The 25,691-nt window shown below is 42.4% G+C and overlaps 1 protein-coding gene across 11 annotated transcripts in view; it reads right to left on the bottom strand.

Annotated features, from left to right (window-relative positions):
- Positions 1–5,086: 5,086 nt before the first annotated feature.
- The window catches only part of LOC119436173 (hyaluronan-mediated motility receptor-like), a 46,242-nt gene continuing 25,637 nt past the window's right edge, over positions 5,087–25,691 (bottom strand). Inside the window, exons 6-14 of one of the 11 annotated variants that reach the window (XM_049655943.1) lie at positions 24,410–24,792; positions 23,906–24,157; positions 23,150–23,653; positions 21,810–22,897; positions 17,652–17,753; positions 17,307–17,360; positions 12,556–12,604; positions 10,500–10,676; positions 5,087–5,419 (exon numbers count right to left, since the gene is read on the bottom strand). In XM_049655943.1, the coding sequence (XP_049511900.1) occupies positions 5,270–5,419; positions 10,500–10,676; positions 12,556–12,604; positions 17,307–17,360; positions 17,652–17,753; positions 21,810–22,897; positions 23,150–23,653; positions 23,906–24,157; positions 24,410–24,792 (2,759 nt within the window). In that variant the 3' untranslated portion in view covers positions 5,087–5,269. Of the gene's footprint in view, positions 5,420–10,499; positions 10,677–12,555; positions 12,605–17,306; positions 17,361–17,651; positions 17,754–21,809; positions 23,654–23,905; positions 24,158–24,409; positions 24,793–25,691 lie in introns of all 11 variants that reach the window. The other 10 variants (XM_049655960.1, XM_049655946.1, XM_049655966.1 and 7 more) reach the window with 10 other exon arrangements.

Genomic DNA, 25,691 nt, shown 5'->3' with positions numbered 1-25,691 from the left:
TGGAATAAAATATGAATGCTTCTCTTAGTCTATCGAATGAAAACATGAATAACGGTAAGCTAGGAGTTACTATTGCTGGATACGTCAACATTTGCATTACAGCAGAGGTTTATTAAGTGTTCAAACATTTGACTGGGTGGAGGATCTCTCAAAGATGAACCAGCCTGCATGCCATAAGTGATAACAATCATGAAAGCATGTTTTAGTTACATTCCTTATTCAAAAATAAAAATTAGGAAGACTAGCAGTGGAAATTCTGCATGAATAATATATCGGGCAATGTTTGCATGGCATTACATGCATAAATTTATGTAGATAAACATTTTGAAGTGAAATGACAAAAAAAAATAGGCAGATCCCTCGCATAGGTGGGAATCGACATAAAGCGAAGCTTGTCGTCTTTCATGGCCTCTACGCATTGTTGCTTTGCCTCCCGTCTTCGAGCCGGCCAGAATACATTCACGGTCTGCACTTTTTGCTGCGTAGCGAAGATGCTCCTGTTCCATGCGACGCTTCTTTAGGGCCTGGGTGTCGTCGACGCTGACTGCATGCTTTGGAGCCATTTTGCTGGCGTGAGTTTACGTGATCGTTCTGCACACGTGGCCAGCACGCTGTTGAAACACCAGCTCTAAGCGCTTCCTTCAGGCTATGGACGATTGTAATTGTGTACGTTATTCCAGTATTCTTCTGCTCCAAGAGACTAAGGTTCCGGAACCTCTCCGAGTCTTCATCACTACAAAGCTGTTTTCTCCTAGCATCACGCGCGCTCATTATGGACAGGAAAAAATACAAGCACAAGCCATCATTTTTATACACAGACACATCACATGCGCAGCTGGACACCGCCACCTTCTGCACGCCACATCAAGAAATTGTAGCAGCGAGGATACGTTACAACCAGAAGCATATAGTCTACAACCAGAAGCATATAGTCATGGCTAGCGCATACTACAGACCATTGGCAAAATCACAAGACACAAATTAATATATTGGTTATGGCAGCCGAAACATGCCTACCCAAGAGATTCCATTCTGGTAGGTGGGGAACTTCAATGCGCCACGTGAAACATGGGGCTACCGAAACTCAAGCTCAAAAGGAGCAAGACTTCTCACTGCAGCCAGCGAAAAGGCTGGGCTTTTATTGGCCAATGATCTCGACTATCCTACGCGACGCAGTATGCAACCTAAACAAGGTGGCACAATTCCAGACCTGACCTGACCTGGCACACTGGTAACATCACTAAGGATTGGCGTTGCGGCCACGAGACGATGGGTAGTAATCATTACCCAATTTGGATTGAGTGAACTCAACTCTAAGAAAACGAAGACTCACTATAGTTGGGTACAACTTTAGAAGGCAGCGGCATTTGCTCCTCAAAGGCGGATGCACACGAGCCTCCACCAATGGGCGCACACTCTAGACTGACGTCATGCGCCGGACGGCCGGTGACACCGCCGATGGAGAGCATGCAGCCCGCGCTTCGAGCTGGGCCGAGTCTAGCCGAGTCACGTCAGCGGGACTATTTCTTTAGTCACGGAGGCAATCGGCTGCCGCGCTTCGGTCGTCTTGGCGGGGCCTCTCCTGTCTTCTTAAGTTGTACCCGACTATACTCAGTCACCTGGCAAAAGTTCAGAGAGGTACTCGATGAACATCTAGAACTTCCTATTGAGGACCTCGTGCGAAGGGCCAGAGAACAAGCCACCACTACCGCACTGGTGACAACAGATGTCCCCACACCAGATAACCACCTCCTCAACCTCTGGGAGAGCTGGTAGCAGGCAGAGCAAGAATACCTATTATCAAGAAAGGATTATAAGAAATTGTTGACGTGCAAAAGACAAGCAGAGGCGAGAATACGCGCTAAGCAGCTCAGCCGGGAGAGATGGCTAGACTTCTGTAGCAGTCTGTCACACTGGCCGTTCCGGTTCAGGGCGCTTGTGGTGCAGCTTCAGAGCTATGAATAGCCAAAAGAAGACTAGGAATAACATGGAGAACATCCCGATCTGCACCGGCCAGACTGTCGAGGAACTAGAGCATGAGGCAGCATACACCCTTTTCCCGCAGCCTGTTCATCTACCACCACCCGATATCTACACCCCCCTGCCGTCTCGGAACTCGGGACGGCATCAGTGCACCATTCAGCCCATTAGAGCTAGCCCTTTCGCAAGTGAAGTGGCACGTGCTGCCGTGAAGCTACACCTAATTTGCTTTACTGTTAAACTTTTTGAATTTTTGGTGCGGATTATACGTGCAAAAATACGGTACCAGAAAGCATGGAAGCATTGTGTGGTCAAACTGTGGAAGAAACAAATGCGGACGCCGTAGGAAATGTAATAAAATTTAAAAATTAAATGATGGGGTTTTATGTGCCAAAACCATGATCTGATTATGAGGCACGCCGTAGTGGGGGACTCCGGAAATTTGGACTACCTGGGGTTCTTTAACGTGCACCTAAATCTAAGTACACGGGTGTTTTTGCATTTACAGCTACAATAATTCTTCCCAGAAAAGAAGGATGTCAGGTGAGGACACTGGGCCTCTTCGATTATCCGTCTTCGACAGTCGCAGACTATCCGAAAGACTGCATATGCAATGCTCATTGGCTGAAAGCAGTCTCGGGCAGTCCGGGACTGTCGGGAACGGATAATCGAAGAGGCCCACTATTATTGATGTGAAAGCATCAAATGGCTGATTAAGCGAAAAAGCCGGCGTCTGTGGTCCGTAGCAGCGAAACGGCAGGTAAATTCCCATTGGCTGTGACGCCATGTCATGAGCGTGCCTCGACGGAGCAGAACGGGCGAAAGGATACACCTGCTGCTGCGTTAGCGCACCAGGTGTTGCGCGAGGAAAGAGGGCATCAATGCGTCGCTGGCACCGCAGGTTGCTGCTGCTGCTTGCTGGCTCTGGCAGCACATACCACTATGGTACATTACTCGCAGTACAAAATTCGAAGGACCGCTCAGCGCCATTCAAATGGACACTAATGCTTAGTGCATTGTCAACTCCTAAAAAAGGCTTAGGTGTCCTCGAATTTTTTCACTGTATCATTGCAAGTTTTGAAAGATTAGATATAGGGATTAGTATGGAATGTCTCTGGTAGCCGTCGTTTGCAGTTGACAATGTCCTGTTCAGCAATGTTAGAGATGACTTGCAACTTGACAGCTCTGTCTACACCTTCCCTTAACCCTTTAATGTACACAATTGCGTGTGACAAGATTAGTGCATCAACAGCAAAAGCATTGATAAAATATTTTAAATGTGTTGCATGCATTTTGAAACACTTCTGCTTGGAATTGTGCTGCAATGATGTGTGAAAAATCTTAGTAAAATGAGTGGGAAAGTACTGTTGGGTGTTCTTGCTTTATGTGAGTATGCCATATGTAGCCAGTTCACTTGTTCCATTAGGCATAATTTTCAAGTGGCTGGATAGATTCTTTTCAAGCCTGCTAGATATAGTTGATATTCTCATACCTGATGTTCCTGCAGAGAGTTTTTTGCACAGAATTCACATTCTGTAAACTTGAGAAAACTCGCAGCAGAATTGAAAATTCTAACTATCTGCAGCTGTATGCTTTTTACGATTCTGAAGATGTGAGAAATGCAGTGAAAGCAAGAGTTAAAACAGAAATAATTGGCACCTGAAAGGGTTAAAGCTCATCTTATTGCCTGGCATCTTCCAGTCTTCACAATGCCTCTGCAGGAACTTTGTGCTTCGGAACGCTATTCTTTTGCTCTACCGTAGTTACTCGTTGAAATGAAAAGTTTACAATCATTGCGTTCTTCCGGTGCTAACATATGGGGCAGGAACTTGGAGGTTAACAAAGAAGCTCGACAACAAGTTAAGGACCATGCAAAGAGCGATGGAACAAAGAATGTTAGGTGTAACGTTAAGAGACATGAAGAGAGGTGTGGGTCAGAGAGCAAACGGGGATAGCAGATGTTTTAGTTGACATTAAGAGAAAGAAATGGAGCTGGGCAAGCCATGTATTGGGTAGGGTAGATAACTGGTGGACCATTAGAGTTACAGAATGGGTGCCAAGGGAAGGGAAGTGCAGTCGACGATGGCGGAAAATTAGGTGGGGTTTGAAATTAGGAAATTTGCAGGTGCAAGTTGGAATCGGCTAGCGCATGACAGGGGAATTGGGGATCGCGGGGAGAGGCCTTTGTCCTGCAGTGGACATAAAAATAGGCTGATGATGTATTCAAATAAGCTAGAAAAATTTGTCAGAAATGTTGTAACAATATGATCCATCAACCTATGTTCATGGTCAAAGAATCTGTACCTATATTCTTGAACAAAACTAGCAGAAGTACTGTGCTAACGTAGTTCGTTCATTGTACCCGCTGTTCAAGCAGCACTAGTGCCGTATTTTCTGGGCTATAAGTCGCACCTTTGTACAAGTCCTCGCACAGCGCTCGGGAACTCGATCACGATAAGAACCCGGTACCTCGATAACGCGCACAGAACCCATAGCAATTAAGTGGCAGAGGAGTTCAACTTAGTGTGCTTCGCATGGTCATAGCCTCCAATCCGGTTTTGACAGCAATTTTTACGAAAAAAAAAATTAATAAATAAACATACATAAGTCGCACCGGTGTATAAGACGCATCAACGAAAAATTCAGAAAAAAAAATGCTACTTATACACCGGAAAATACGGTACATATATTTGTGTTAGACACCAAAAATTGGATGGTTGCCAGCGAAACATCCAATGAGGAAAACTTCTCTGGCAATTCCAACGAGGATGCAGCTTGTGGGTGAACTGGAGACATTTCATAGCCAAGCTTATGGTAAATAAAGAAGTGTCACGTTCGAAGTTAGTTTTTCTAAAAAGTAATGGGTCAACCTATATTCGAACTAATATGTAGAGGTCAACCTATATTAGCATTTGAACTATTTTGGTGTAAATACGGTAGGTGTTGGGTTTCCATTCCAACTGCGACATTCATACGTGCCATGTCTCTGCTAGCATTGCCAGCGTCTGCCAAGTTTCTTGTGACCTTCAGCAAAGCACATTCATTCAACTAAGCAATGATCAAGGACGCCAGCAGAGTTCTGTCTGCTATTGATTTCACTCACTTATCAAGTGCTAATTTTTTTTTTATTCATGCACTCATTTACACTATACTAAATGGGGATGAGCTGATGACTATGGTGATTTCATGAATTGAAAGTTATAATATACAATCTTCATTCTATTTGAAAATGTCATCTACATGACAAAATGTAGTCTTCCCAATGCTTTGAAGCATATCTGACGCATATCTACATGGGTGGCTTTGGGAGCACATTCTCTTTTGCTGAATGGTCAAACAGTCCTTTCTGTCCTTGTTTCAGTTTTTGGCTCAGTTGTAGTTCAAGTCTAACAATTTCTTTTGTCTGCTTCAATGTCTTCTGGCGGAGGGTGTACAGCTCCTGAAAAAGAAAAAGGAATTTTCACCATCTATACAGTAATTAAGGCCACCTGAAAATGTCTGCAGCAAGTTGAGCATCTTGGCCTCTGCACTTGTTCGAAGAGTTTAGCTTAACCTTCATGACTGAATTCAAAATAACAAAGAAGGCTTCCATTCTAAAAGCGGATTACTGCAACCATTGTCATGAATATCACTATTACAAAAGCTTGCTAGCACACAAAGCCAATCTTGCAGTGCTAAAACTGCAACTTAAGTAATACTGATCTAGTTTCTTGTAACTTATCACGAACAGTTTAGCTCCATTTGTGTTTCCCACTTTTTGCATAGGTGAATGCAAAAAGGAATAGAATTTTTGCACATAATGGATGAGCAGCTCTCCGCTTTAATTTAATAGGCATCAACTTTCCACTTTCACTCTCAGTGGCATTTCTTGGCACAACAAATTTCAACATGTTGCATACACAAAAGTTGATCCAACTTGCGTCTGTGGTTGTCAATGGAAAACAGCAGTTGAGGTGAGACATTAGTCGCTGCCCATGGTGTGACCTCTAGCAAAACTTTCTGCACTGTCCATTCTTTAGTACTACATATCTTAATTGGAAGAGCTTCAAGACAGGTACAGTGCAGTCCGTTTATAAAGGGAACACATTACTAGTTATTGCACCAGCATTGCCTCTAGCTCAGATTCGAGAGAGAGGCCTGCCTGCCACACCAGTCTTGTCAATACTGCTGCAAGTCTGAAGACCGAAGCCAATGTAGACGACAATGTGAAAGTTCTGGCATGCCACCTTGGTCACTTATGTCTGTGCAGCTTATTTTATCTCGTAAACATTCAAAAATACAAGTTTTCATGCAACAATACCATGGAACGCATACTAATGAATGCACTCATACTCTAGTTTCTTAGACACGGATACGAGAGAATGACAAAGTATGAGCGGACGCAAGTGAGCACCAGTAAGTGGGAGTGGACGTGAGTATGAAGGAGAGCAAATTTGAACAGGCGTGCAATGCCAATGAATCTTAGTGGACCTGGATGGGTCAAATGAGTTAATAGCTGAACAAATTTTTGTGAGTATGTTCATATATGTGAGCAACATGTCATAGTCGCACTTCCATGACAAAATTCAAGAAACGTAGTTGTAATGATTTGAATGCTAAGTGGTTGCTCTTTTTAACAGTGGACCACACTGTACCATTGGGAGTAAAAGTCGAGACCATGGGAGTGGTGTGAAACTGCACAGCTGCACACTAGTGGTGGCACGCATGCATTCAAGACCAGGATAATAGACAGGGCAATTAGAGAACCAATATTGGGAACATTCCGATCACAATGGAAAAAGAAGTAAAACTCTGAACATATGGTGGCGCTGGTGCTGTGTTGAAACTTTGAAACTAGAGTGTAATACACAAAATACAGACTGCGTGACCTGCCATGAAGATGAAAAAAAATGCTGAGTGACCTGTCTGAACAAGTGCATCTGCATTCACGTGTAAAAAATAAATTCTGCAGTTTTACGTGCCAAAACCATGATATGATTATGAGGCCCGCTGTAGTGGGGAACTCTGGATTAATTTTGACCACCTGGAATCTAACGTGCACACAATGCACAGTACATGGGTGTTTTTGCATTTTGCCCCGATTAAATGCAGCTGCCACAGGAAGGAATCGAACCCACAACCTCATACGTAGCAGTGCAATGCCATAGCCGCAAAGCCATCGCGGCTGGTAGCATCCAAGTGTTTGAAGCTGTCTTGCTCGGCACATATGTCTTGTCAATAAAGTAACATACATGAAATAGGTCACTGAAAAAAAAAAGTCAAGGAATTACAGTGAAAGCAGCTGCATACAAGTAATCGATGACGTAGAAAAATTACTGAAATTGGTAGTACAACTATTAATTATTTGCATGTGATTCATTACATACAAGTTTGAGTCCTGCCTTTTTGCTAGAATATTCTTTTATGACTACCTGAGCCAAATGTTCAGTACACACGGCAGGAGGCCTATAATTTTTCTCCCAAGCATTGCCTACGCTTTCCTTTAATTTCTTGAAGTCCCTACCACTTCTCACACTTATTGTGATCCCGCAATAAGCATGATTGCTATTTGCCAGATGTAACAGGTTTTCTTTTTTGCCTGAACAGAATTCTTAACATCGGCCCATGACTGATAGGACAATTGTACTGCCTAAGGTAGATCACTCGAGGCATTGGGTATTATTTCCATGAGAAATTGCAGTAAATGATAATCTAATTAGTAACTAGTCACTTTATGGCACATTTTGCAGTTACTTGATGCCAGTGGATTTACCATGCAAGACACGTCCCCTTGAAATAAAAATTGCACGAGTGGGTTTTGTGTGCCAAAACTACAATTTGATTATTAGGCACGGCGGAATAATTTTGACCACCTGGGGTTCCTTTAACATGCATAGAATGCACAGGCGTTTTTGCATTTTCCCCCCATCAAAATATGTAGCTGCTGCAGCCAGGATTGAACCTACAACCTCAGTAGCACAACGCCATAGTTGCTAGGCTACTGCAGCATTTGGAAGGAGTCTTGAAACTAGCACTAGTTTCTAGAAAAGCACTCTTGCATCAAAATGCAGTGCTACACAAAATGCCTTTTTGGGCAGTGCAGGACAAAGTTCATCGCACATTTTGGGAACATCTCAAAACTGATGCCAGCCTGAGAATTAATTTTAAGTGGATATGCCCTAAAGTGATTAGTGTAGTTCAGATTTGATTAGTACATCTAGTATAGATGCCAAGAAAACGCAGTGACTCTGGCAGGGCTAAAAATGAAATCTCATGACAAAGCCAATTGTGCGATCTGGTAGCAGAAAGCAATAACACTGCCGATACTATGGCCTCCAAAATTGGGCTAGTTCGGATCTATCTTAGAGGCCATGCCAGTTCTCAGTGTGGCAGTGGGCGGATAAACACGGGTATTGCTCCGTGTTGGCATAGCACCATGGCTTTTAGTGCAGTTGAAGTGAAGAAATGGATAGGAAGGCTGAAAACATGGCAGAGGCAACATTTGATTGCTGATAACTCTGTTCATATGTGGTGCCTTAAAAATATGTCAGAACAAATTTCACGATGTCTGTCATGTTAATGTGATTAGCATTCAAGCAATGTAGCAACATACAGTATTGCTGAAGACACCTTTATTTAGGATCTGTAGTGGTAATTCTGAGATTTCCATTGTTTCAGCTATATAGGTTATACAGTAAAACCTTGATTTGACCCTTGTTAATTTGGAAAATTGGATAATTCGGACTCAACCTCTGGTCCGGGCAGGGGTACGCATTATTTAATGGCATCAAACTCCTTAATTCAGATGAATTTTGCCATGACAGGAACACCGGAACGCTTCGTGCCTATTTGTGCCTCAAAGCCTTTATTCTTGCGTTTACTGCCGTGCATGACACCACGCTGTCCTCGTGCCTTTAGAGCCATGATCGCATCAACAGCAACTACGGTTGCGTCTGCAGCGCTTGCAGTAAATAGTAGTTTCATTTTGACTCAATGCGCGCGCTGGCTGCATGTCTTAAAGGGACACTAAAGGGAAAAACAATTTCTTCTGTATCAGTAGATTACTCTTCCCCAATACCGAAAACGCCACTCTTACCGCGAGAAGCCGCTTGGTAAGCCAGAAAGAAACGAAAAACACAGAAGGCGAGTGGCGACGCCACCTTGAAGTTCCCGCACCAGCTCACCATGACATCAGATTTTGACAGCGTCTTCTAGGTCCCAGTTAATTCTTTAGCGGTAAAGATTGACTACATTGTGTTCTAAAGGAGTCCAAGACTGAGTATGGCAAGTTTGGTGAATTTTAGTGAGCCAATGTGGCCTAAATATGAAAAATTACTTTAGAAGTCGTGACGTCACACTGAAGTGCTGACATTGGGGTTTCCGCGTGAAATTCAAAGAATTTAACTTTGAGCTTCATTTTCTCTTCTAAAAATTGACCTAGTGCAGTGTAATTAACGACAGCGGAGTTGTCGAAGAATAATTTATCAGTCTAAATTGATTTAGTGTCCCTTTAAATATGCGTGGTGAATATGCATGGTGTCCATCTATGATTGTGTCAGTAGCGACCATGGTTACGTCCGCAGCGGTTGCAGCAAACAGTAATTCCTTTTCGACTGGGCGCGCGGTGGCCGCGGGCCTTCAAAAATGCATGGTTGTCATTCATGATAGTGTCATAGCGACCGCGCTTTCGTTTGCAGCAATTGCGGCAAACAGTAGTTTCATTTTGACTGTGTGCACGTTGGCTGTGTGCTGTTGTTTATTCATTAATAAATGTGTGCTGATTTAGTAAGCATTCAGTTGTTTTTTTTCATACCCTTGATTATTCAACATTCGGTAATTACCCAATGACCCAAGTTGGTGTCAAAGATTCATTAAAGAGCGGCACATACCCAGTGTTCCAGGTTGGTTTTGACGGTCAATTTCAAACCCTGTTCTCTCAGCAGAGCAGCCTGATGCTGTACCCATTGGAACATGGACTACTCAGTGACTGAATGTAGTGTGAAAATGGTTAGAGACCCATCCAGACAGAAAAATAGACAAAAACAGTCCTTTAAAAATGCGTGAAGTTACCAAAGAATGCTAATCGCATAAAAAAAAGATGCATTGGAAAAATTTGCTAGGCAGTGCTCTATCCCTGACACATTCCACACCTTAACAGCTGTTGTAGGGCCCCTTTAATTCAGACCACCTGAAAATGTTTGGAGGAAGTTCAATACATTGGTGTTTGAATTGGTTTAATCTAAACCACACACACCCTGCCCTCATTGTAATGTGGCCAGGAATGGAACCACCAAGTTCATGCTCAGCGGAACACTTCCATTGAGCCACCAAGTGGGCATGGCTAGAGTAAATGATTAGGAAGTCGAATGCTGGTAAAGCTAAGGGAAAAGCTGGTAAAAAGTATGCAAACAAAAAGGTTTTATATATAAAAATTAGGTATGCTGACAAGAAAAACCCCAGCAGGGAAACATGCACAGAAGCAGGTATGTGCTTAAATTTCTAATCCCTGTTAAGGATAGATCAGGCTGTTGCTCACTGACCTTCTTAAAGTCATCCCGCTCTTTCAGAAGGTTGCTCAGGTACCGTATCTTTTGCTTGTGATTCTGGTGACCCATCATTTTGGACACCTTTTCGTGCAACTTGGACAGCTCACTCTCTGTTGCCTCGTTCCTTCTTTCAAGAAGCTGCTTCTCCAGCTCGTACAGCTCTAGCTGCTCCTACAGTGAACAAAAATACCACAAAGTTGAAGTGTCCAATTTTACCCTTAATACACAAATGCTAGAAAAGGCAACTATGCGAAAAGCTATTAGGATGCATAACTTAGAGAAAAAAAAAAAAGCATTTTTTCTCATTATTGAATTATAGGGTTTACCATCCCAAAGCACACATGGCCTATGAGAAATGTAGTGTAGGACTCTAGACTAATTTCAATTGACCACCAAGTGCTTTAGTGGCACGAGCATCGAGTGAGATTTTTGTTTCTTGTGCAGCACTTCCGGTTCACCTCCTGAGACGACTGGGGACGAAATTCAAAATAAATCAGAAAAAAAAAAATAGTACAGTACAAAATTCATGGGTTTCATTATAGATATATCGGAGCATTAGTTTAGTTACAAGTTGAGTTACTGAAGTGCCTGGAATTATTAGAATTATTTAGCCGAGAAGAAATTCAAAATCAGAAATAGAAAAAAAATAGTACAGTACAAAATTCGTGGGTCTCGTAGATATATCACAGCATAAATTTACTTACAAGTAGAATTGAAGTGTCTGGAATAATTAGAAATCACTGATTACCACACACTGAAGCACAGAACAACGCCGAGGTGAGAGTGCTACTAAGCGACCAATAAGTCAAAGATTAGGGTCGCCTACCGTTTTTAAATTTGCACCCCAAGCATGGTAGATCGAACATTTCTGCATTCCGCCCACGTCATAATGCAGCCAGTGCAACCTGGAATCGAACTTGCAACCTCTTGCTCCATCAGAATCGTGGCTCAGCCAGTTGGTACTTGCCAAGATGACGAAACACAGACACATAACACAAACACACAGAACTGCCTGGATTGCGTGATACAGGGCCTGTGTATTTCTGTATGGGAAGTTCAGATCATATGTAAAGGACAGTCCCTTCCCATGCAAGCTTAAAAGGTTTAAAATGTGGCCATGTTTCATCGCTTTTGAGCAAAATAATGTGAGTCTTGCTCAGCAGCAGAATGCCATAGCCACTGAGCTGCCACAGCCGGTATCATTTTTTCTAACATTTAAACAAACTGCTTATTTTTCTCCAATCCACATCTGGGGATGTGCAGCTGTGTAGAGAACCTAAAAAAAGTTGAAGCTATCCAGGCATGCTTAGCCAAATTCAGCTATAGAAAGGCCGAACAGCATTGCTACCTTTTCATTAAAGCATTTCACTCGCCCACACAATGAGAAATGTTCCTACATATGAAGTATTAAAGATAAACAAGAAAAAAGGACACGTTTGGCACCAAACAAAGAAATAGTTTACGACAACCAACCAGCTCACATTCGCGACCACAAAAATAGCGCCTCATATGAAAGACATATGTGTCAGGTAATTCGATGCAACATTACCTCTAATGTCATGATAAGCGACATAAAGGTATAACTGCTACATGAAAGGTGTTTCAAGTCTGAACCTATTTACTAATGAACGAACGGAATGGTGTCTCTCTGCAACTAGCAGCAACACTCGTGCTCGCAACGAAAACATGGTATGTTGCATACTGGAAGCGCGAAGGCGACCAAATATGTGGTATGATGTAACCTTACGTCCCGAAATTGGAGTCGTAATATATGAAGTAGGTATTCCGTAGATAACATTGTCGCAGATCCTAAGCAACTGCACTGCAATACACACTGAAAGACCTTTGCTCTTGCACTAATTGCATAGCTTCTGCAGCATTGCCTGCTAAGTATGAAACAAAGTACAGTAAAGCCAAGTCACGAAAATAGTATACTGGCAAACTTGTGTTTCTAAAGCCAAACTTGCTGCTTTGTAGTGCCCGAATACTTTCTCTGTAGTGCACTAACTTTTATAGTGTAAAAACAGGCAAATATTTCCATCTCACAAACCTGGAAAGGTGAAACTCTCATCTGCAGAGCCTCGAAGCTTGTCTTCCATCTGCAAATTGGCGTAGCAATTTTCAAAGGTTGCACACAGCATCAAAAATACTGCAGTTCAATGATACATAAACGTCATACAGGCCATTCCTTTACATTGCATGCAATGTTTCCTGCAAAGGGCCACTAATTCTTTACACATATGGGGGACTCAAATCCAGTCATTTCCAGTTGTGCAGCAGTAACAAATGTGAGGTGCACAACAAGCCATAAAGCACTCTCTGAACTCTCCAGCAGCGGGTGGTGTGGCTGCGGATTAGTATGAGAGATGGCACGAGTGTTGCACTGCTAACACCACGTAATGGCAGGGTTACTCGGTCGCAGGAGGGAGTAGCCTGTTCCTTTTAGATGTGAAGCATCTTATGGTCGAGGCTATGTCACTCCCTCCCTCCCTCCATCCATCCATCCATCCATCCGCCGTGCGACGTCCACACCCCTACTGCGCATGCGCATCCTCCTCCCCCTCCTCTCCTTGTCTCATCTCCTCACGGCATTCCTCCTCTACTCTGGATTGCGCAACGAATGGCAACACCTGCGGCTCCGCGTGCGATAATGCGAAGCAGCTTAGGTTAGAGGTGCGACGGTAGGCGCCCCAGAGGCACCGGCAACAGTCACCGACGGCGTCGACAACAGTTGTGCGCGTTGCTGGTGCTGCTGCATGTCCAAGTTTATACAGCTGATAAAACTACCTTGAGTCAACCCCATGGCTGCTTCGCATACTACTCGGGGTTCCCCTACGGGAAGATGGTGTAATTTTTTGGCTTGGCGTCAGCTGGCTGCATGGACATTTCACATGCGTGCCGGCTGTTCACGTAACCATCCTGCGAAAGGCTTAGGAGCAGGACACCGGAATGGACAAACACGATCGTTCAAACATGACACAGTTCGCATGACAGTACGCGCAAACAATTAGACATTGGTGTCCAGCATATTCGCTCGCAATCTGGTCACGGCGAGTCCGACTTTCTCGATTTGTCACACACCCATCAGCATGTTCTATTGGTAATAATTCGGCTGGCTAGATTGGTGTATATAAGGTGCAATAAATGCCCTTGTGATTGTCTGCACAACTGTGTTGTTCTTTTGTCCCATGAGTGCGTTTTAGACGTCACAAGCTTATGTCAAATTGTAACAATGCTTACGAGGGTTTTGCAAAAGTCCTCACAAATAAGAGTTATATTTCAGAGTGGTGTGCAATATACATAAATTTTGTCCACTTACGGAATTGTGATATCGTTATTCATTACTATGTTACAAAGTTGAAAATTGGTACTTGAGTTCGCTTTCTTTTTTTTTAATTTCTAAATTTTCATAAATTTTCAGTTGTCTAAATAAAGGATCTGCTTCCTATGGTCACTTGGTTTTAACTTCCTTTTAAATGAAAGAACATCAAATTTAGTGCAGTGGATGCCGAACAAAACATTCTCTGTTCCCATGTATTCATAGGGACACTAAAGCAAAATATTAAGCCAAGTTAGAGAGTATTTGTCTAGAAGAATATCATTGGTTTCCTGCATAGCAATATATATAATACGACTTTGTTGAATAGAAAATTTTTGCCGAAGGTCGCACTGCTGCTCCTCCATTTGCAATGCCAACACCAAAACTCAAAAGTTGAAGCATCTCTGCATGACACTCCCTATATGCTGCTGTTACGTCTTTTACAGCGAAGCTGTATATGGCTAGGGTTCTATGTATTTTTTATGTCTGTGCGTCAACAACAACAAGGGGGGAAACAAAGGGGAAAAAAAGGGGGGGGGGATGGGAGTTGGCCGATCCCGGAGATAGTGCAATACCAGGCCGACCCGCGGCGGAGGTGAGGCCGGCTTCAAGCACCAATAATACATCAAGATGCATTGTTTGAAGTCGTTGGGTATACTGGAATCCTCTGAACAGCACATGGACGCATGAGCAGGAGGTGTTGCCATATATGCAAAGCACAAAATGTTTGTACAACCATACACAATTCCGGCCACGGCGGCCGCATTTTGATAGGGGCAAAATGCGAAAACACCTGTGTAGTACTTAGATTTAGGTGCACGTTAAAGAACCCCAGGTGGTTCAAATTTTTCGGAGTCCCCCACTACGGCGTGCCTCATAATCAGATCAGGGTTTTGGCACGTAAAACCCCACAATTTAATTTTAATTTTTAACCATACACCCTTGACTCCTAAGAGGGCAATGCCACCGACTGCGGGGATGTATGGGCCGTACAAACGAAAGACAGAATTGTGATATCCACTGCGTATAAATCTCCAGGCACACCCAAGTGCGATATCGAGAAGTTCATGACCACGCACTTCGCATGGGTTAGCTGTGATGACACTACCCCTGTGATTATTTCAAAACCAGACAAGAAATGGTTCACTCAGTTTGTGCTAGAAGAGTTTGGTTTGAAGTGCCACACCATTCCAAGTCACTCAACTACTAAACGATTGTGTATGAATAACTTTGGCCAAGAATCTGTTTAAGGGTGTAACCGAATCAGTGTATCACAGTAATCACAAAGCAATCGTCACTACCATTACCAATGATGAAAATAAATACATGTACCCTTGTCTAACCCTGTGTGATACGCTACAGCTTCGCTGGTAATCCACCATCATAGAGTGGAATGGCTCCTCAAATTTTTTTAAACTCTCTTTATATAGCTCTATATAGATAGTGTACTGCTTGGTGGCTGCAGGTGTTCTGTTTGCAAGAATTCCCTGCAGCTCTGCTTGGGTTCCGGATACTGAATATCGGATATGGCAGCTTGAGCGGGAGCTCTGCGATTGTTAACGGAGAATGCAACGTAGTGAGCAGTGGTAAAACATAGCAGCTGCTCTCGGAGCATCAGCAGTGCTGAAGTCGCATATGAGAGGTGCCATAGTCCAAGACAGCTGGTGCTACTCTAAATTTCAATTTTGGTCATTTTATCACTTACAAAAACCTTTGTTTTAGTTGTAAATTAGGAATTTGTCATTACAGAAGGCTAATCATTCAATCTAGCTCGACTTATTTTGCTTTAGTGTCACTTTAAAGAGGAGCTCCTGAGGTAAAGCTTCCTCTTAAAAAAAAAGCTTAAGCTTGGGAGCTCCTATGTAAGTAACATGCAAACAGTTTTCCTCGGCACCTATACGAGAGACATGGAGACAAGAAATTAGTATTCCATGAAAGGCATTACACTCGTACCAGTATGTTACTCGGGTTTCGAAAAACATGTTTCAGGGCCCCTGTAAAACAGTGCTTTCTCTTTAAGAAACGCTGCTGTTTTGTAGAGGTCTGCAGCAAGTGGAGGGAACCATTCTCGCATGCTCCCCCCCTCGTTGCATGCTTTGACCATTTCAGATAACCTTAGTTCCAATCAAGCAACTGTATAACTCAATAGTGTTTCTAGTCTCCAAAACTATTTCAATAAAATTAAATTTTCTCTCGGAAACAAATCTGTGCTTGAATGATTTAATGCAATTTCAAGAAGGCTCTCATACCTTAAAACTTTTGGCACTGCAACGTTCATGCAGGGAGACATGTACTATACTATGAAATGTGCTGTCAACAACACATTTGACTGCAAAGTAAAAGCTACACAGTACAACCATTAATGTTTGCACACAGCACCATCTAGAGTGAAACCTCGATTATGACTTTCTCGGGACCATGCGAGAACATTGCATAATTCGGGAGTTGTATAATCTGAACAACAAGAATTGTGTATATAATACATGTTTTCATATGACAAGAGTTGCAAGGTGCTTCAATTTAAATTATATGATAATGCTCTGCAGGAATATGTGTGAACGTGCGTATTTGCTATGATCTGCGTGTTGTCCAGCAGCTAATTGGTTCGATCTTCACACATGCTTTCGCGATATCCATATGCGTTAGGGCAGTATTCTCGAGTGATCACTTTCGGAGTTTTACTTTTGCGAGACTCAGTGTTGGACGTGTCAAGTATACGGCTGACAGCGTTCTTGGCATTGCAAAGATAGTGAGCTTGGTACAGTGCCAAAAACACTGTCGGCTTATACACGAACGTGTGTGGTGACAGGAGCAGGTGCTGCAAAAACTGCAAGAGAAAATGCAAGGAGACAGCAATGAAAAGACAAAGGCAAGTGGCAGTTGAGCGGCATGAAGAAGGGGAAAGAAAATGATGGCAGGGCGGTGAATGCAAGAGAAGGTAAAAAAATAAGCAAAAAACCATCGAGAATGATTGTAAACATAAGTGAATAGCTCAAACAAACAGCCGAATGAGCGAGCAACAGTATCCCCTCCTTCCCACAGATTCCTGCGACAGTGTTGCCCAAGAGCATGCGCCCTTTCGATTGACACCTTCCCTCGCCGAACAAGCGAGCAACAGCCTCTCCTCCTTCCCACAACTTGGTTGCACGAGAGCTCATGCATGACGGTACCTTCCGCCTCGATACTCACTTGCCCGTGCATGCACCCTATCCCTCGCCTTCCAGCGAGGAACGAGCGATGAATTCTGCCTTGAATGAGATGGTTATGGTGTCTGCAGCTGGTGTCCTTTATGCTTTTCCCCATACTCTTAGCAATAATTTCCTCCTATTATCTATATTTTTGGCTCTATAAAGGTACAACCCAAATATCAGCAGAGCATGAATCAACAAACAGGAGCAAGGCTGGGACCATAATATTCTAATAAATTTTTATTCTCTTTGCAGTGTTGAGTGACACAGTAAAATGATTGAGTGCAAACTGACCTCTCAGCATCGGCTGCTGTGGAGTTGAGCTGCTCAGTCAAGTTGTTCACTTGCCTGAAAAGTGACACGCAAGTGATGTTTACAATCGCACACTGTGCCGAAGAAACAAAGAAAAGCTAGCATCTTCCACAGCTTCAATGCAAAAATTTACTGCAAAGAGTAAAAACCGAAAAGCAAAAACAGAAGCATGTGTGCGAGCATTCACTGACACACACTGACACAAATGTGTGCACATTGACATGCACACAAACGCAAACAGCGGGCGTGAATGTTATGGACATTCAGCTGGTTAGACAATGATAAGCAGCGTGACCGTCACTGTTGCAGCACGTAACACGCAAATACCTTGCGTGAATGTCCCAATTGGAAGAAAGAAAGTGCTCTAAAGACAGCCACCACGATAGCCTAGACACCATCATCTCGTAAAATTCTGCAGCCACCTGCATCCTGAACAGCACAAAGAAACTTGCATCAGCTACTGAAGACTGGCCTGGTTTATAATGAGTGCAAATAGTCACTATACATCCAAAATGATCCTTGACTGGACATGTTTTATGCACCAATGCAACACCTGGTATATGAGTGCTGCCCTGAATTAAGTTTTGACTAGCTGGGTATTTATTGCAGTGCAAACGAAATTTCATCAGACATGTCTTTGCATTGTGCCTACATCTGAATGCAGCCACTATGGCTGAAAAACAAACTTGAAGATTTGCTTCAGCTTCATTTTGAACAGACAATAAATGAATGCCAGCATTAAATTCTGGAATGACTATCTGAAAACATTTCGTATGCACAAAACAATGAAAATAGGTGCCTGGTATGTGAGCAACAGAGTAACCTGTTGGGGAAAAAAAAAAAGACTTCTCACTTGCAAGTCACTAATGCTCCTGCAAGGAATTTCTATAAGAAACTGCTATGGAAAGAAGCCAGATGCAGAATTTGTGTGCTATCACATCCTCGCACCTAAATATGTTTGCCTCACCAAGAAAAGGCAGACATACGCAAGTGAAGTGGCATTCTATATGTTGAGCACACCCAACACACCACTCATTACACACCTGATTAAACTGCCCTGCATTGTAGGTCAGCACATTTGCACTGATCAAGATGAGATGCACAATTTTTGATCAATATATAAAATAGTATTTATCATTGACAAATACAAATTGAGCTGGGATACCAGCACTTTTGTAACTTATTTGCAACAGCAGTACATGGTGCATCCAATGCTTTTTGTATATCTGCCTGGCTGTTTGTGGAAAAATAACTCACTGCATGCACCCTCTTCATTAGTGCAGGTTGCCACTCAACTGTTGTGCTTGATATCTGTCTGCGAACCAGGCCTTACTCTCAGTGCTTGGAAACTGCACAAAGCAGCTCTTCTATGATGTCGCCACACAGCAATATTGAGCGACTTCATTCCCGCATGCCCTTTTGATATCCCCCAAATTATTCAGCAGCCACAGTAGCCCGTCTAATGACACAACTGGAAAGCAGCCAACATCTCTTACTGACTGCCATAATGTGACTACCTTGCTGCATGAAATCGCTTGCAACGTGTTGTGTACATATATTCTTCTAGTTTTCTGTCTCTTAAATGTTCGTCAACTTAGCACTAAGAGCATTTTGCATTTTCTTCTTCTGGAATGGTTTCACATTGTTAGCGCTAAATGCTACGTTTTCGCAAATGACATGCTGTTCATATTTTCAATTTCAGTGCGATTTCATTTTGCTCACGCTTCGCGCCTTGTACTCAATGTATTGTTCGTCATGTATGAAACCAATCCTGCTCAAGGCCTCTAATCAGAGGCTGGCAGTACTCTTGAAATAAATGTGTAGCTCTGATAGACTGCAAAGTTTAGGGGAGCAGCATCTATGAAACTATACAAATGCAAGATATGGGCAATTATACTAAAGCAGTGAGCAAATTAACATAATAAGCAAGCTGAAAGCTGAGAGCCATATGCTGTTCTCAGTGTCATATGCGAGTAGCAAAGGAAGGAAGTGGACATATGCATAGGAATATAACCTTAAAGGGACACTAAAGCAAAACAATACATCAACTTAGACTGATAAAAGTATTCTTTGAAAACTGTGCTGTCGTTAATTACACTGCAATAGGCCAATTATTAGAAGAGAAAATGAAGCGCAAGGTTAAATTTTTTTTTTTTCAATTTCGTGCGGAAACCCCCAACGTCAGCACTTTAGTGTGACGTCATGACTTAAAGTAACCTTTTGTATTTGGGCCATGTTGGCTCAGTAAAGGTTCGCAAAACTTGCCACATTCAGTCTTGAGCTTGAAAATGGGGGTACCAGCGAATACACGACAACGCGTACACAACTAGGACTAGCAACTAGAACAACTAGAACTAACCTTGGGAATTTGCCACTCACAAACCTCGGCGAGTTGTGGCGCTGGCTAACACTCCTAGGGTTAGTTCTAGTTGTAAAACAAATACCCCGGAAAGTGGATGAGAAAACTGCGCCGCGGTAGCTCTATGGTAAGAGCATCGCACAGCAGTAATGCGAAGACGTGGGATCGTTCCCCACCTGTGGCCAGTTGTTTTTCCATCCATATTCATTTCCATTAATTTATCATTTCTTTAATTCAATTAGTAAACAAGTAATTTTCCCTATGTTGTCCTTGGTGCCATTGTTTGTTGGCTTCTTATATGATATGATTAATAAAAATCAGGCCCCTCATTTCCCTTTCTTGCCAAAAATTATGTCATTTCTAACGAATGCAAGAGGCAAGGTCAAATATTTTCATTTCGTGATACAAGGCTGCAAATTTGGCAAAAAGATTCTAAGAGGAATGCTTCACTAATACTTTAGCAGCATCTGCAAGGACAAACACAGAAGCCGCCAAGCAATGAATGTATCATTTCACTACATTTTGGCCCAGAATGTTAGTAGTACCCACACTTCAGAAGCCGCAAGTAATGAATGTATCATTTCGCTATATTTTGGCCTAGAATGTTAGTAGTACCCACACTTGAATTCCATGCCAGCTTGTAGGGAGATTAGGAGCATGTAAGCAGGCACAGGTGTAAGCTGTCAGTGACAAAGGGATCTGGCTGTGCCTGAATGATCAACTTTTTTTGTCAAATGAAGATCAGGAAGTGACAGCACTATAAACGCAACATGGGACACATTTGGCAGCTATCTGTGTATGTATGCATCAGCACGGCATTTTTTTTCAAATTTTTTCAAGCGACTACGGCTTAAGCGGTCAGCCAATATATTAGGGTTAATGGCGACAGGGCGAGGGATAATACATCGCGACTATATTTAAACCGGAATTACTTATTAAGTGGGTACATATTAACAAGGTTTTACTAATCAGAGGGGTTCCACTGTATTGATTGGTTCCCTTCAATACAGCAGCGATGAACTCAGACTAAAAATACAGAAGCAATATTTCAATGCGGGCTTCAACGCTCTGATCCGGTGTGCAACACCAGTCATGTACTGCCAGTGCTTGCAATAAAAACCACACAGATGGCATGCTTTGACAGATGGCATGCAAGCATACAATGCCTATCTTCCACTTCATGAAATTTAGTATCTCTAGTGCATTTTATTCAAGCAAACATTAGGACTGCATTGAAGAACTGAGTTCTGCTGAGATGAAAGTGAATGATTGCAATTCCAGCAACTCTGACGTATTTTGAAAGCATTGGAAATGTTGCAAAAAGTGTGCCGTGTGATTATATGTTTTATAGAATATCAGATTAACTACAGCCTTAAACCACGGTACATACAATGGAATTCATTATTGGCTGAAGGCACAGCACAATGCGAGACACAATGAAAGAAAATGCAATTGATTGCAGTTCAGACCAAAGCTGGTTGTTAATAACAAATACAAATTTTAGCTGGCAAATCAGTTCTGCGGAATCCCGCAAGGTGAAGGAAGTATCATGAAAGGGAAAAATTGTCATCCACCCGAATGGAAAACCATACGGGTTTCTCGAAAAAAACGCTTCGCAATTGAGAAAAAATTCGTCCTGGTCTGGGATTTCTTTGTAGTTTCGTGCTACATTTGGGTGGATGACAATTCTTACCTTCCACAAATTTTAGCTCAACAAACATTGTCTTTGATGAGTCATCATCATTAAACCTTTTTTTAGGTCACATTTGTGGTGTATATTAATGTGGAACTTAAAGGATTAGGAAATCTTTTTAATTATAGGTTTTGGAAAGTTAGCATAAGGGTGAATTAAAAAATTTGCATCTTGTTGCATATATTTACACAATTGACCACCTCGCTTTGGCTGTTAGTCCCAAAAGGGAACATTATTGACAATGACTCAAGTGCTAAAATCTTTTCATACACTGCTTCACCTTGTATGTCTGACCGAGCAGATTTGTTTTGGATGCTCAATTTTTACGACTAGACTAAGAGTGCAACCAAATGATTTATTCTCTCCTAGGTACAACTCAATTGCAGCTATGCAAATTACAAGCAAGGAGAGAGAAAAAAAAAAAAAAACTCACTCGTCCTTGACTTGTGTTAGTTCTTCTGACAGCTGCTTCAGTTGGTCACGCAGCTCCCTCTTCTGCCGGTCAAGTTCACTGCATACGCATTTGTACTTGTCAGCACGAAGCACAGCAGCTTTGAGTTGCTGAGCGCAGTCGGCCAGTTCTTCATCTCGGCGTCGATTTTCACAGGACAAAACTTCTGCCTTTTCCTTCCAAATATTAAGGTTGCGTGTGGCGTCTGAGAGCTTAACTTCAATTCCGTTCCTTATTTCATGACACGACTGAATGCTTTCTTCAAGCTGTTTTTTTTCTTTCAGCAGTTCAGAAATATTGTCTTGTGCTACCCTGTTTGCATCCTCCAGAGCAGACGTTTTCTTGGCAAATTCTTTGTTGCTGCTATGAAGGCTGTCAACTTCAACAAGTGCTGAAGCGAGTCTTTCTTCCAGGCTTGTTTTGAGGGTCAGTATATCCCCAAAGTCAACAAGTTCTTTTAGCATGTCCTGCTTTAGCTGCTCATGATTGGAAATTTCACGATTCAAAAGGGCCACTGAAGACTTGAGCTCAGCTTCCTCACAGTGTGCTTTATCAAGTTTAAACTGAAGATCTTCAATGCAATCTGTTAAGAGCAAATGTTGCTGTTCCCATTTGCTTTTTAAACCTTCAAGAATCTGAACATTTGCTTTCAAAACTTCATTTTGTTTCACAACTTCATCCATTCTCATGTACAGAATCACTTTCTCCTCCTGATATTGCATGGCTTCATGGTGAAGCTTATGGTACTTGCTTGCAAGATCTTCGAGGCTTCTCTCTATAGCTGTCTTCTCCATGTGCAGCTCTGCTACCCTCTTCTCACCTTCCTCTTTTTCCAATTTCACTTGGGTAAGAGCATCATTCAGTGCAATAAGCTCTTGCTTGCAGTCAGCAAGTGACTGTGCTTTGTTTTGCAGCACTTCATTTTCAAGGACCAACTGTTCAATTTGTGTGCCCTTGGCAGTGTTTTCTTTTTTCTGGGATACAAGCTCTTGATGAAGCTCAGTATGCTTGGCCTCAAGGTTCTCAATGCTTGCTTTCAGAGAAGAATTCTCTTTGCAAGTTTCTGCCACCTTCTCCTCTAATTCATGCTTTTCTGCCTTCACACGATCCAAGACTGCACTCAGCTCTTGCTTGCATTCAGCAAGTGACTGTGTTTTGTTTTTCAGCACTTCATTTCCAAGGACCAGTTGTTCAATATGTGCGCTCTTGGCAGCATTTTCTTGTTTCTGGCATACAAGCTCATGATAAAGCTCAGTATGCTTGGCCTCAAGGTTCTCAATGCTTGCTTTCAGAGAAGAATTCTCTTTGCAAGTTTCTGCCACCTTCTCTACTAATTCATGCTTTTCTGCCTTTACACGCTCCAAGATGGCATTCAGTTCTTGCTTGCAATCAGCAAGTGACTGTGCTTTGCTTTGTAACATTTCATTTTCAAGGACCAACTGTTCAATTTGCGTGCCCTTGGCAGTGTTTTCTTTTTTCTGGCATACAAGCTCATGATGAAGCTCAGTATGCTTGGCTTCAAGGTTCTCAATGCTTGCTTTCAGAGAAGAATTCTCTTTGCAAGTTTCTGCCACCTTCTCCTCTAATTCATGCATTTCTGCCTTTACACGCTCCAAGATGGCATTCAGTTCTTGCTTGCAATCAGCAAGTGACTGTGCTTTGTTTTGTAGCATTTCATTTTCAAGGACCAACTGTTCAATTTGCGTGCCCTTGGCAGTGTTTTCTTTTTTCTGGCATACAAGATCGTGATGAAGCTCAGTATGCTTGGCCTCAAGGTTCTCAATGCTTGCTTTCAGAGAAGAATTCTCTTTGCAAGTTTCTGCCACCTTCTCTACTAATTCATGCTTTTCTGCCTTTACACGCTCCAAGATGGCATTCAGTTCTTGCTTGCAATCAGCAAGTGACTGTGCTTTGCTTTGTAACATTTCATTTTCAAGGACCAACTGTTCAATTTGCGTGCCCTTGGCAGTGTTTTCTTTTTTCTGGCATACAAGCTCATGATGAAGCTCAGTATGCTTGGCTTCAAGGTTCTCAATGCTTGCTTTCAGAGAAGAATTCTCTTTGCAAGTTTCTGCCACTTTCTCCTCTAATTCATGCTTTTCTGCTATTACACGCTCCAAGATGGCATTCAGTTCTTGCTTGCAATCAGCAAGTGACTGTGCTTTGTTTTGTAGCATTTCATTTTCAAGGACCAACTGTTCAATTTGGGTGCCCTTGGCAGTGTTTTCTTTTTTCTGGCATACAAGCTCGTGATGAAGCTCAGTATGCTTGGCCTCGAGGTCTTCAATGCTTGCTTTCAGAGAAGAATTCTCTTTGCAAGTTTCTGCCACCTTCTCCTCTAATTCATGCTTTTCTGCCTTTACACGGTCCAAATCTGCATTCATCTCTTCCTTGCAATCAGCAAGTGACTGTGCTTTGTTTTGCAGCACTTCATTTTCAAGAACCAACTGTTCAATTTGTGTGCCCTTGGCAGTGTTTTCTTTTTTCTGGGATACAAGCTCTTGATGAAGCTCAGTATGCTTGGCCTCAAGGTCCTCAATGCTTGCTTTCAGAGAAGAATTCTCTTTGCAAGTTTCCGCCACCTTCTCCTCTAATTCATGCTTTGCAGCCTTCACACGGTCCAAGACTGCATTCAGCTCTTCATTGCAATCAGCAAGTGACTGTGCTTTGTTTTGCAGCACTTCATTTTCAAGAACCAACTGTTCAATTTGTGTGTCCTTGGCAGTGTTTTCTTTTTTCTGGCATACAAGCTTGTGATGAAGCTCCCTACACTTGGCTTCAATATCTTCTACTATTTCTCGCAGAGATGACCTTTCAATGTAAATGTCTGCCACATTCTTCTCCAATTCTTGTTTTTCAGTAGTCATATTGGTCAGCATGTTACTCAAAGCCTTAAGTTCTTGTTCAACGAGAAAAACTTTGGTCTTGAAGCTTGCATTTTCTTCGTCGTACGCATCCATGAGATCTGTTTGGGAAGATATGTAGGTTAGGACAAAGCCTACAAGAAATGTATAGTGAGAAATCAACCATTTGTAGAATATTACAATAATTTTCGCTCATTCTTGAACAACAATGATTGCATAGCAATATTACATGAAAACAAAAACAAAACAAACAAAAGCAGACAGAAAGTTAATGTACCAAAAGCAAGACAAATACAAGAGCTGAACATGTCAGTATGATACTACATCCTATGTAGAGCTTGCATTGTGCCAACCAATGCAAGAAGTCCCATGCACATATATTGTCTTAGGGTTTCACACTGCAATAATACATGCAAAATCACCCTGGCAGCTATCTTTGAATATGGAATTGCATGCTTCACACCACTTGGGCAACATCTAGTGCACCACTTAAGTCCAGAATAACTGAACATCTCAGCTGAGAGACACCAATTTATTGCCAACTGCTATCTCAATGTAGCAAACTTTGCACTTATACCAATGTCTAGCTGTCTGATTGAGAGACAATTCGATGGCAACACTGTTTTATGCCACACTGGGGCATAGTAAGGTTCTTTTTGAGGCTACTTGTGCTATGCGTTTCAGTGCGACTTAGCATGCAGAAAAAGACAATATACAACTTAATAGGGACTAAACAATAACCACGCCCTATTTCTTGATATCACTACTGCAACAATTTTACATTTCTACATTAAGTACAAACACAGCTGCTTTATCCCCTTCAGCGGCGGTGACTACGTTTGTGTACGCAAATTTGAATCGCGCGCCGGTGCAAGTGAAAGCCTCCGTGGGGAATTTGGGTGCCTTCCGCAGTTTCGTAGACGCATCGCACATGAACACCTAGCACCACCTTGCTTTGGATGGCAAAGCTCAAGCCTAAAACAATCATTCAAGATGGACA

The sequence above is a fragment of the Dermacentor silvarum genome, chromosome 1 (assembly GCF_013339745.2).
Source record: "Dermacentor silvarum isolate Dsil-2018 chromosome 1, BIME_Dsil_1.4, whole genome shotgun sequence".
Classification (NCBI taxonomy): domain Eukaryota; kingdom Metazoa; phylum Arthropoda; class Arachnida; order Ixodida; family Ixodidae; genus Dermacentor; species Dermacentor silvarum.
The sequence above is the reverse complement of the archived record's forward strand: the minus strand, read 5'-3'. Positions and strand labels throughout refer to the sequence as shown.